Genomic DNA, 12466 nt, shown 5'->3' with positions numbered 1-12466 from the left:
AGGATGACAAAATAGTCAAACCAAAGAGGAAATTTAATCAAATGATACACAAAAATATTTTATAGACTTTGTTTACCTTTTTTACCCAGAGAAATCTATTCTTCTTTTACAGCTGGGATGACATGCTATCTCCTAGGCATCACATTTTCTAAAGTCTGGAGACAGAATGAATTACTTCCTCCTCCACACTCAAATACTGCTGGAATAATACTTATCACAATGTACCATAAATAATTATTTATAAGTTTGACTATCTTGCTAGATAATGAATTTCAAAAGGGCAAGCGCTATAGCTTATTCAGTACTAAATGAAATGTCTGGCTACAAATAGGTCCTAGTAAAAATTAAAGATTTGAGTTAATACGGAGTTACCCAAAGAAGTAATTCACAAGGCCAGTGAAAAGAAAATATACTGCAAAGGCAAAGTCTATTATATTTAGTGTGTATCCTCTAATTTCTTTCTTTTAGGCCCTATCAGTATAGGTATAGTATAATATGTAACTCAAATACTACCCCCACCATTGAGTTTCTCCTGATTTTCCAAGCCACAAAGATCTGTTTTCTGTACTTCTAAGCACTTTTTACCTCTATCAGTAGGTAAAGAGGAATCTTTACCTACTACCTACTCTCCCTATGCCTCCTTTTTTTTTTTAATGTTTTGAAGGACTATATTTCATTTTATTCATCTTTGAATATACAATGGCTATCACTGGCTTGGCACAAAATACATATTCAATGAATGTTTGTTAATTAACAATTTATTAGACTTGAAATAGTCAAAAGATGAGAGATCATTTCTTTCATTTCTATTCCCTTTTTTGTAACCAAGATGAAGGCCAAAGTGGTCTTAGGAACCTTTTGTCTTCCTGATGAGTCCTTCTATGGTGTCCCACTGCTCCTTGGTGACCTAACACAAAAAGATGTCAATTTAATGTGCTTTTTACATGTTTTTAAAGCTTAGTAACCGAGCTGCTAATATTACATTATACACACAAAATGGCATTACCTTTCTCAGGTTATTGAATTCTCCTGAAATAAGTACTTCCTCTCCACCATCAAATTTAACAACCTGGAAAAAACAAATTTTTAAACTCTGAAACTACTCCTTTTAAAAAGTTTCTGAACCACTAGTCATTTTCCCATACTTTGGATGGAATATCTCTTTGGCACTTTAAATCAAGCCCAAATTTTAAAGATAAAACTCATGATTAAACCTAAATTGATTTACACAGTTCATAATTCTATTTCTAACATCTCCACAATTTCAAAAATCTACCCAATCTTGAAGATCATCTTAAAGGTATATCTATCAAGGTAACTTGCATCTATTAATTTATCACTTGATATGGTTTGGCTGTGTCCCCACAAAAATCTCATCTTTAATTGCAATCCTCATAATGCCCAGGTGTGGAGGGAGGGACCCAGTGAGAGGTGACTGGAATAGGCAGTTTCCCCTATGCTGTTCTCGTTATCGTCAGTGAGTTCTCACAAGATCTGATGGTTTTATAAGGGGCTCTTTCCCCTTCACACACACACACACACACACACACACACACACACACACACACACAAACCTCTCTGTCTCCCTTTTCTCTCTCTCTCCCTCTCTATTGCCTGCCACCATGTTAGGTTATGACTTTTACCCGTCAGCCATAATTGTAAGTTTTCTGAGCCCTCCTCAGACATGCAGAACTGTGAGTCAATTAAACCTCTTTTCTTTTTCTTTTTTAATTATATTTGAAGTTCTAGGGTACATGTGCACAACATGCATGCTTCTTACATATGTATACATGTGTGATGTTGGTGTGCTGCACCCATTAACTCGTCATTTACATTAGGTATATCTGCTAATGCTATCCCTCCCCCCTCCCCCCCACCCCATGATAGGCCCCTGTGTGTGGGGTTCCCCACCCTGTGTCCAGGTGTTCTGGGAATTGTTCAATTCCCACCTATGAACGAGAACATGTGGTGTTTGGTTTTCTGTTCTTGCAGTAGTTTGCCGAGAATGATGGTTTCCAGCTTCATCCATGTCCCTACAAAGGACATGAACTCATCCTTTTTGATGGCTGCATAGTATTCCATGGTGTATATGCGCCACATTTTCTTAATCTAGTCTGTCATTGATGGACATTTGGGTTGGTTCCAAGTCTTCGCTATTGTGAATAATGCCACAATAAACATATGTGTGCATGTGTCTTTATAGCAGCATGATTTATAATTCTTTGGGTATATCCCCAGTAATGGGATGGCTGGGTCAAATGGTATTTCTGGTTCTACATCCTTGAGGAATCGCCACACTGTCTTCCACAATGGGTGAACTAGTTTACAGTCCCACCAACAGTGTAAAAGTGTTCCTATTTCCCCACATCCTCTCCAGCACCTGTTGTTTCCTGACTTTTTAATGATTGCCATTCTAACTGGTGTGAGATGCCATTGTAGTTTTGATTTCCACTTCTTTGATGTCCAGTGATGAGCATTTTTTCATGTGTCTGTTGGCTGCATAAATATCTTCTTTTGAGAGGTGTCTGTTCATATCCTTCACCCACTTTTTGATGGGGTTGATTTTTTCTTGTAAATTTCTTTAAGTTCTTAGTAGATTTTGGATATTAGCCCTTTGTCAGATGGGTAGATTGTAAAAATTTTCTCCCATTCTGTAGGTTGCCTGTTCACTCTGATGGTAGTTTCTTTTGCTGTGCAGAAGCTCTTTAGTTTAATAAGATCCCATTTGTCTATTTTGGCTTTTGCTGCCATTGCTTTTGGTGTTTTAGTCATGAAGTCCTTGCCCACGCCTATGTCCTGAATGGTATTGCCTACGTCTTCTTCTAGGGTTTTTAAGGTTTCAGGTCTAACATTTAAGTCTTTAATCCATCTTGAATTAATTTTTGCATAAGATGGAAGGAAGGGACCCAGTTTCAGCTTTCTACATATGGCTAGCTAGTTTTCCCAGCACCATTTATTAAATAGGGAATCCTTTCCCCATTTCTTTTTTTTTTGTCAGGTTTGTCAAAGATCAGATGGTAGTAGATGTGTGGTATTATTTCCGAGGGCTCTTTTCTGTTCCATCGGTCTATATCTGTTTTGGTACCAGTACCATCCTGTTTTGGTTACCATAGCCTTGCAGTATAGTTTGAAGTCAGGTAGCATGATGCCTCCAGCTTTCTTCTTTTGGCTTAGGATTGTCTTAGCAATACGGGCTCTTTTTTGGTTCCATATGAAATTTAGTTTTTTCCAATTCTGTGAAGAAAGTCATTGGTAGCTTAAAGGGGATGGCACTGAATCTATAAATTACCTTGGGCAGTGTGGCCACTTTCATAACATTGATTCTTCCATTTGTTTGTGTCCTCTTGTATTTCACTGAGCAGTGGTTTGTAGTTCTCCTTGAAGAGGTCCTTCACATCCCTTATAAGTTGGATTCCTAGGTATTTTATTCTCTTTGAAGCAATGGTAAATGGGAGTTCACTCATGATTTGACCCTCTGTTTGTCTGTTATTGGTGTACAGGAATGCTTGTGATTTTTTTCACATTGATTTTGTATCCTGAGACTTTGCTGAAGTTGCTTATCACCTTAAGGAGATTTTGGGCTGAGATGATGGGGTTTTCTAAATATATAATCATGTCATCTGCAAACAGGGACAATTTGACTTCTTGTTTTCCTAACTGAATACCCTTTATTTCTTTCTCCTGCCTGACTGCCCTGGCCAGAACTTCCAACACTATGTTGAATAGGAGTGGTGAGAGAGGACATCCCTGTCTTGTGCCAGTTTTCAAAGGGAATGCTTCCAGTTTATGCCCATTCAGTATGATATTGGCTGTGGGTTTGTCATAAATAGTTCTTATTATTTTGAGATATGTCCCATCAATACCTAGTTTATTGAGAGTTTTTAGCATGAAGGGCTGTTGAATTTTGTCAAAGGCGTTTTCTGCATCTGTTAAGATAATCATGTGGTTTTGTCTTTGGTTTTGTTTATATGATGCATTATGTTTATTGATTTGCGTATGTTGAATCAGCCTTGCATCCCAGGGATGAAGCCAACTTGATCATGGTGGATAAGCTTTTTGATGTGCTGCTGAATTCGGTTTGCCAGTATTTTATTGAGGATTTTTGCATCGATGTTCATCAGGGATATTGGTCTGAAATTCTCTTTTTTTGTTGTGTCTCTGCCAGGCTTTGGTATCAGGATGATGCTGGCCTCATAAAATGAATTAGGGAGGATTCCCTCTTTTTCTATTGATTGGGGTAGTTTCAGAAGGAATGGTAGCAGCTCCTCTTTGTACGTCTGGTAGAATACAGCTGTGAATCTGTCTGGTCCTGGACTTTTTTTGGTTGGTAGGCTATTCATTATTGCCTTCATTAAGGAGCATGTTATTGGTCTATTCAGGGATTCAATTTCTTCCTGGTTTAGTTTTGGGAGGGTGTATGTGTCCAGGAATGTATCCATTTCTTCCAGATTTTCTATAGTTTACTTGTGTAGAGGTGTTTATAGTATTATCTGATGGGAGTTTGTATTTCTGTGGGATTGGTGGTGATATCCCCTTTATCATTTTTTATTGTGTCTATTTGATTCTTCTCTCTTTCCTTCTTTATTAGTCTTGATAATGATCTATCAATTTTGTTGATCTTTTCAAGAAACCAGCTCCTGGATTCATTGATTTTTTGAAGCGTTGTTGGTGTCTCTATCTCCTTCATTTCTACTCTGATCTTAGTAATTTTTTGCCTTCTGCTGGCTTTTGAACGTGTGTGCTGTTGCTTCTCTACTTCTTTTAATTGTGATGTTAGGGTGTCAATTTTAGATCTTTCCTGCTTTCTCTTGTGGGCATTTAGTGCTATAAATTTCCCTCTACACACTGCTTTAAATGTGTCCCAGAGAGTCTGGTATATTGTGTGTTTTTTCTCATTGGCTTCAAAGAACATCTTTATTTCTGCTTTCATTTTGTTACGTACCCAGTAGTCATTCAGGAGCAGATTGTTCAGTTTCCTTGTAGTTGAGCGGTTTTGAGTGAGTTTCTTAATCCTGAATTCTAGTCTGATTGCACTGTGGTCTGAGAGACAGTCTGTTATAATTTCTGTTCTTTTACATTTGCTGAGGAGTGCTTTACTTCCAACTATGTGGTCACTTTTGGAATAAGTGTGATGTAGTGCTGAGAAGAATGTATATTCTGTTGATTTGGGGTGGGAGTTCTGTAGATGTCCATTAGGTCTGCTTGGTGCAGAGCTGAGTTCAATTCCTGGGTATCCTTGTTAACTTTCTGTCTCGTTGATCTATCTAATGTTGACAGTGGGGGGTTAAAGTCTCCCATTATTATTGTGTGGGAGTCTAAGTCTCTTTGTAGGTCTCTAGGAACTTGCTTTATGGATCTGAGTGCTCCTGTATTGGGTGCATATATATTTAGGATAGTTAGTTCTTCTTGTTGAATTGATCCCTTTACTGTTATGTAATGGCCTTCTTTGTCTCTTTTGATCTTTGTTGGTTTAAAGTCTGTTTTATCAGAGACTAGGATTGCAACCCCTGCTTTTTTTGTTGTTTACCATTTGCTTGGTAGATCTTCCTCCATCCCTTTATTTTGAGCCTATGTGTGTCTCTGCACATGAGATGGGTCTCCTGAATACAGCACACTGATGGGTCTTGACTCTTTATCCAATTTGCCAGTCTGTGCCTTTTAATTGGAGCATTTAGCCCATTTACAGTTAAGGTTAATATTGGTATGTGTGAACTTGATCCTGTCATGATGATGTTAGCTGGTTATTTTGCTCATTAGTTGATGCAGTTGCTTCCTAGCATCGATGATCTTTACAATTTGGCATGTTTTTGCAGTGGCTGGTACCAGTTGTTCCTTTCCAAGTTTAGTGCTTCCTTTAGGAGCTCTTGTAAGGCAGGCCTGGTGGTGACAAAATCTCCAAGCATTTGCTTGTCTGTAAAGGATTTTATTTCTCCTTCACTTATGAAACTTAGTTTGGCTGGATATGAAATTCTGAGTAGAAAATTCTTTTCTTTAAGAATGTTGAATATTGGCCCCCACTCTCTTCTGGCTTGTAGTTTCTGCCGAGAGATCCGCTCTTAGTCTGATGGGCTTCCCTTTGTGGGTAACCCAACCTTTCTCTCTGGCTGCCCTTAACATTTTTTCCTTCATTTCAACTTTGGTGAATCTGAATGTTGGCCTGCCTTGGTAGGTTGGGGAAATTTTCCTGGGTCATATCCTGAAGAGTGTTTTCCAACTTGGTTCCCTTCTCCCCATCACTTTCAGGTACACCAATCAGATGTAGATTTGGTCTTTTCACATAGTCCCATATTTCCTGGAGGCTTTGTTCGTTTCGTTTTACTCTTTTTTCTCTAAACTTCTCTTCTCGCTTCATTTCATTCATTTGATCTTTAATCACTGATACCCTTTCTTCCACTTGATCAAATCAGCTACTGAAGCTTGTGCATGTGTCACGTAGTTCTCATGCCATGGTTTTCAGCTCCATCAGGTCATTTAAGGTCTTCTCTGTGCTATTTATTCTAGCTAGCCATTTGTCTAATCTTTTTTCAAGGTTTTTAGCTTCTTTGCAATGGGTTTGAACATCTTCCTTTAGCTTGGAGAAGTCTGTTATTACTGATTGTCTGATGCCTTCTTCTCTCAACTCGTCAAAGTCATTCTGCATCCAGCTTTGTTTTGTTGCTGGCGAGGAGCTGCATTCCTTTGGAGGAGAAGAGCTGCTCTAATTTTTAGAATTTTCAGCTTTTCTGCTCTGGTTTTTCCCCATCTTTGAGGTTTTGTCTACATTTGGTCTTTAATGACAGTGATATACAGATGGGGTTTTGGTGTGGATGTCCTTTCTGTTTGTTAGTTTTCCTTCTAACAGTCAGGACCCTCAGCTGCAGGTCTGTTTTGCTGGAGTTTGCTCGAATGTGCTGGAGGTCCACTCCAGATGCTGTTTGCCTGGGTATCACCAGCGGAGGCTACAGAACAGCAAATATTGCAGAACGGCAAATGTTGCTGCCCGATCGTTCCTCTGGAAGCTTCGTCTCAGAGCGGACCCGGGTGTATGAGGTGTCAGTCGGCCCCTATTGGGAGGTGTCTCCCAGTTAGGCTACTCAGGGGTCAGGGACCCACTTGCGGGAGCAGTCTGCCCATTCTCAGATCTCAAACTCCATGCTGGGAGAACCACTACTCTCTTGAAAGCTGTCAGACAGGGGCCTTTAAGTCTGCAGAAGTTTCTGCTGCCTTTTGTTCAGCTATGCCCTGCCCTCAGAGGTGGAGTCTACAGAGGCAGGCAGGCCTCTCTGAGCTTCAGTGGGCTCCACCCAATTTGAGCTTCCGAGCCACTTTGTTTACCTATTCAAGCCTCAGCATTGGCGGACGCTCCTCCCCCAGTCTTGCCGTGGCCTTGCATTTCGATCTCAGACTGCTGTGCCAGCAGTGAGTGAGGTTCTGTGGGCGTGGGACCGTCCAAGCCAGGTGTGGGATATAATTTTCTCGTGGGCCGTTTGCTAAGACCATTGGAAAAGTGCAGTATTAGGGTGAGAGTGTCCCCATTTTCCAGGTACCATCTGTCAGGGCTTCCCTTTGCTAGGAAAGGGAATTCCCTGACCCCTTGCGCTTCCCTTATACCTCTTTTCTTTCTAAATTACAGTCACAGGTATGTCTTTAGCAGTGTGAGAACGGACTAATACATCACTGAATAAATGTCATAGTTTAAACAATATATATAATATTTTTATATTATTTACAGCTAAATACATATTTTAAATCATATTTACATTTAGCATTGTCAGGATTGGTTCCAGAACAGACTTCCGTGCCCTAAACACACTCCTGAGAAAAAAAGTGAAGAGAAATAAACAATGCTTACTGCTCCATTAATCCAAGAAGCATAATCGCTACAAAGGAAAGCAGCAAGATTTGCGAGTTCTTCTATAGTCCCCAGGCGACCACAGGGAATTCTGTCAATCATTTCTTTCTCAAATGTTCCAGTTGGGTCCAGACGGCTAAAGGCACCCTTAGAAATTAAGAAAACAATTGGGTTGTGTTGGGTTTTTCAATCAACTCCTTTCCTACTGAAGAAAATAATGTGTATAAAATGGCATGCTACTATGCAGCTTAAAACCTCAGGCTTTGTAAGTAAAAAACAATTTCACCAAATTCTTCTTTAAAGAAAAAATAGATCACTGGAAAATATAACTCTTTTAATCTTAAGTTTCTTCTATATAAAATGAGGATATCTATCTTAGCTACCTCACAAAACTGTTATAAGCATCAAATGAAAAAATGTATATAAAGGTACTCTGAAATATGTACAAGCTTATGTGGTAAAGGCAGTGGTATTACTGGCTTTTCATAAACACAGAAAAGTGGCTCATAGGAAATATTTAGGAGGAAATTCCTTTTCTTTCATCCCAAAATATTAGAAAAGGAAGAAAACAAGGATATAGAAATTCAATTAGATTCTAGAGAGAGAAAAACTATAACTAAATTTGCCAAACAATTTGCTTTCTGTCAGTGATGTGAAGGAACAAACCAAGATGAATTATGGATGTGCATGATTAATAAAAACAACTGATTTTTCTGTACTAGTGCCTTGAAGTTTAGGTGACAGTTTTCCTCAATAACGTGGCCATAAGACAGAACAAACACTCAGAGGACTCCATGAGAGACCTCCAGTTCTTCCCAGGAGGGTATAAAGCCCAGAGACAAAGGGTAGCAACCGGTCCCAATCCTGGTTCTAAAAAGTGCATGCTAGGGAGTTTCTACACTTCAGTTTTCTTTTAATCTCTTCAACAGTAAATAGTTATTATTTGGGTACAACTCCTATCTCAGTGGCTAGACTATAAACTCCTTAGTGGTAAGCACTTTCTCAGAGATATTTCTGTATCTTTCTCAGTACCCTTGCATACAGTGAACAGTCAATAAAGATAGGTTAAATAAATAAATAAAACGCAGGTGATTTTTCCCTAGATATTGGCATCCTGGAGAGAAGCATTTGTGTCTATAAGCCTCTTTTCAGATATGCTTAGGACAGGGCCACCCTGAATCATGTGTTTTAATGTTATGTTTTTAAGTTTCTTTCCACTAACTTTATTCAACTGTTTAGTATTGAATTGTCAGATAAATAAGATAGTCAATCAAGTTTCAATCACTCAGGAAGTTTTTATTTCTATTTCCCATCCTTTAAACTGCTAAATAAACTAATATGGACATTTCCAAGTTATTACTTAATACCCAGAGCTACCTATAACCCAAATATCCCTTAGTATTATTTTCCAATATGTTTACACAACTTAAACAAGTTACCAAATTTTGCCTGACCTTTCAACATTACATCTGGTTGGCATTATAAATACCTGCTTTAGGTGAAAACCAAGAGAAGTGTGAGGGTGAAGTTATTTTGGGATAATGAGAGAGCAGAGAAGCTGTGGACATTCTGAGCAACATCTGTGACAACATTAGAGATAATTACAAGTTGCAATGAGTATCTGCAAGGATTATTACTTACAGGTGAAATCCATGCTGTCAGAAGGATTCATAATCAGAGAGATGTGGGCGTTAGATGACATGCATAATTGACTGAGAGTGAAAGGGCACAAGCATGAGTCAAGGAAAATGCTACCTACCTATAGCAAGACAAAGACTGTATAATAAGTTACTGGAGCATCCCTCAAACTATAAATATAGTTACATTTCCTTGATTTTTTTTTTAAAAAAGGACGTCAGACAATGTAAGAGCCTTTAAAATGTCGTGAAGTTAACAAATACAGGACAATAACCACTGAAGCAAATCAGATAAAGTGCCAACACTGATGGCATAAAAGATCCCAAAAGATTAAGACAATGAAATTGACATTATGAAGAAATTGCATAACTGGTATATTCCTGCCCACCTCCTTATTTCTTATATTCGATAACGAATAAAGGCAAAGGCCTCTTCCCTAGAACCAGGGCTCTAAACCCAGGCATCTCTGGAAAGTCCTTTACACAACAACCAGACTATATCTATCAGTGTTTCATTATTTAATCATTCACAATGTGAAAACAAGCAAAATACAACTTACTTTGGTTTTTATAGGCCCTGGTTGAATCACATTGAATCGCATTCCATATTTACTCCATTCAGCTGCAAGAGACCTAAAAATTAAAATCAACAACATACATTCTGAGATATTATACCATATGTTAAAAACAGTAATAACTGAGACTCACTAGATGCTTACTACATGTCAGAGATTACAACCCCAAGAAGTAGGTACTACTATTGTTCCCTATATTACAGATAATGTAACTAAGGCACAGAAAGGTTAAATCATGTTCTCTACGTCAAATGGCCAATTTGTCAATCTGAAGAGATCTAGCTTCAGTCTATACCCTTAGTCACTCTACTGGACAACCTAACCTTTACATTTTCGTGTCCTTAACCACTATGCTATACCACCTACCATTTGTAGTTTAGAATATGAAGTCCAATGTCAATATACATTTTTAGAGTAGGTATTCATTACTCACATAAAAACGCGAGTGCTTTATGCCCTTCCCTCACATTTTCTGGAGTTCAGTCTTATAGTTACAAAGTTCATTATAACTTTACTCATAGCGCTGTACATTGGATTACAACATCTATAACATCACAAGTGTTTTATTTGAGTAAAAGATTACATCGACTGAAAATATTAACCACATCCATGTCTAACTAGGCTTTAATATAATTGTTGAACTAAACTTGAAAGGAAATAGGAATCTAACAAAATCTTACTTAATGTCCTGAAGCAAAATATAACACTAATAGCAAACAAAGAACTTCAAAGGAACTTGTTTTAAAAGCTTACTTTACAGATAGCTCTTTTAAAATCTAAATTTATTTTAGGCATTTACATTCATACGTATATTTGTGTGTATATATACTTAATGTAATTTCAAATAATGACAAGGTAGCTTAAAAGAATACATATAATGCAAATGAGGAAGACAGGATAATTTGAAAGAAAGAAGGAAAGAAAAAAAAGCAAGATAGAGAGAAAAGCCAGGATAACAAAATATAATGGAGCCAAGAATGAAGTTAATATCTAAATTTACTGAAGTGTGTGACATTCCATATAACTGCAACAGTCACATCACAAACTGGTATCTATTCATCCCATGACTCCATACAAAAAAGGTAAGCTTAATCAGTTACACAATCCAAAGTACCCATAAAGAAAAAGCAAGCTAATTGTTCCGGAAAAGCACAATTGTTTCTAATACGAAAAACTGTTTAAGTCTTTTAGACTTACAAAAGGAAAATTGTGTAGTATAACAATCTCCTTAAGATACTGTATCCTTGCAATAGATAAAATGAGCTAAGTTCAAAGTTGACAAATGGGATCTAATTAAACCAAAGAGCTTCTGCACAGCAAAAGAAAGCATCAACAGAGTGAACAGGCAACCTACAGAATGGGAGAAAAGCTTTGCAATCTATCCATCTGATAAAGGGCTAATATCCAGAATCTACAAAGAACTTAAAGAACTTAAACAAATTAAACACAAACAACCCCATCAAAAAGTGGCCAAAGGATATGAACAGACACTTCTCAGAAGAAGACATTTATGCAGCCAACAAACTATGAAAAAAAAAAGCTCATCATCACTGATCATTAGAGAAATGCAAATCAAAACCACAATGAGATACCATCTTATGCCAGTTAGAATGGCAATCATTAAAAAGTCAGGAAACAACAGATGCTGGAGGGGATGTGGAGAAATAGGAACACTTTTACACTGTTGGTGGGAATGTAAATGAGTTCAGCCATTGTGGGAGACAGTGGGGCGATTCCTCAAGGATCTAAAACCAGAAATACCATTTGACCCAGCAATCCCATTACTGGGTATTACCCAAAGGATTATAAATTATTCTATTATAAAGAGACATGCACACATATGTTTATTGCAGCATTGTTCTTAATAGCAAAGACTTAGAACCAACCCCAATGCCCATCAATGATAGACTGGATAAAGAAAATGTGGCACATATACACCATGGAATACTATGCAGCCATAATAAAGGATGAGTTCATATACTTTGCAGGGAAGTGGATGAAGCTGAAAACCATCATTCTGAGCAAACTATCGCAGGAACAGAAAATCAAACACCGCATGTCCTCATTCTAAGTGGGAGCCGAACAATGAGAACACATGGACATAGGGAGGGGAACATCACACACCAGGCCTGTTGAGGGTTGGGGAACTAGGAGAGGGATAGCATTAGAAGAAATACCTAATGTAAATGACGGGTTGATGGGTGCTGCAAACCACCAGGGCACATGTATACCTATGTAACAAACCTGCACATTCTGCACATGTATCCCAGAATGTAAAGTAAAATAATTTTAAAAATGGGCTAAGTTCTATGAAACTATCAGACATCCATTACTACAGTCTTACAGCATCACTTCAAAGGCCAATTCAGTAAAACCAGTTCTACAGAATAGGGTACATATAATCTAAAGATAGCCTGTTAATC

General features: G+C 38.0%; 1 protein-coding gene across 1 annotated transcript in view; it reads right to left on the bottom strand.

The window, feature by feature from the left end:
- Window positions 1–740: 740 nt before the first annotated feature.
- Window positions 741–12466, bottom strand: part of DECR1 (2,4-dienoyl-CoA reductase 1) — a 45015-nt gene continuing 33289 nt past the window's right edge. The window contains exons 7-10 of the mRNA XM_033203385.1: window positions 10029–10101; window positions 7832–7978; window positions 1007–1069; window positions 741–907 (exon numbers count right to left, since the gene is read on the bottom strand). Coding sequence (XP_033059276.1) covers window positions 848–907; window positions 1007–1069; window positions 7832–7978; window positions 10029–10101 — 343 coding nt within the window. The 3' untranslated portion in view covers window positions 741–847. The remainder of the gene's footprint in view (window positions 908–1006; window positions 1070–7831; window positions 7979–10028; window positions 10102–12466) is intronic.

Source organism: Trachypithecus francoisi, unplaced genomic scaffold (genome assembly GCF_009764315.1).
Source record: "Trachypithecus francoisi isolate TF-2019V2 unplaced genomic scaffold, Tfra_2.0 Lachesis_group7, whole genome shotgun sequence".
In the NCBI taxonomy this organism is placed as follows: domain Eukaryota; kingdom Metazoa; phylum Chordata; class Mammalia; order Primates; family Cercopithecidae; genus Trachypithecus; species Trachypithecus francoisi.
Note: the sequence above shows the minus strand (reverse complement) of the source record. Positions and strands in the feature narration are given on the sequence as shown.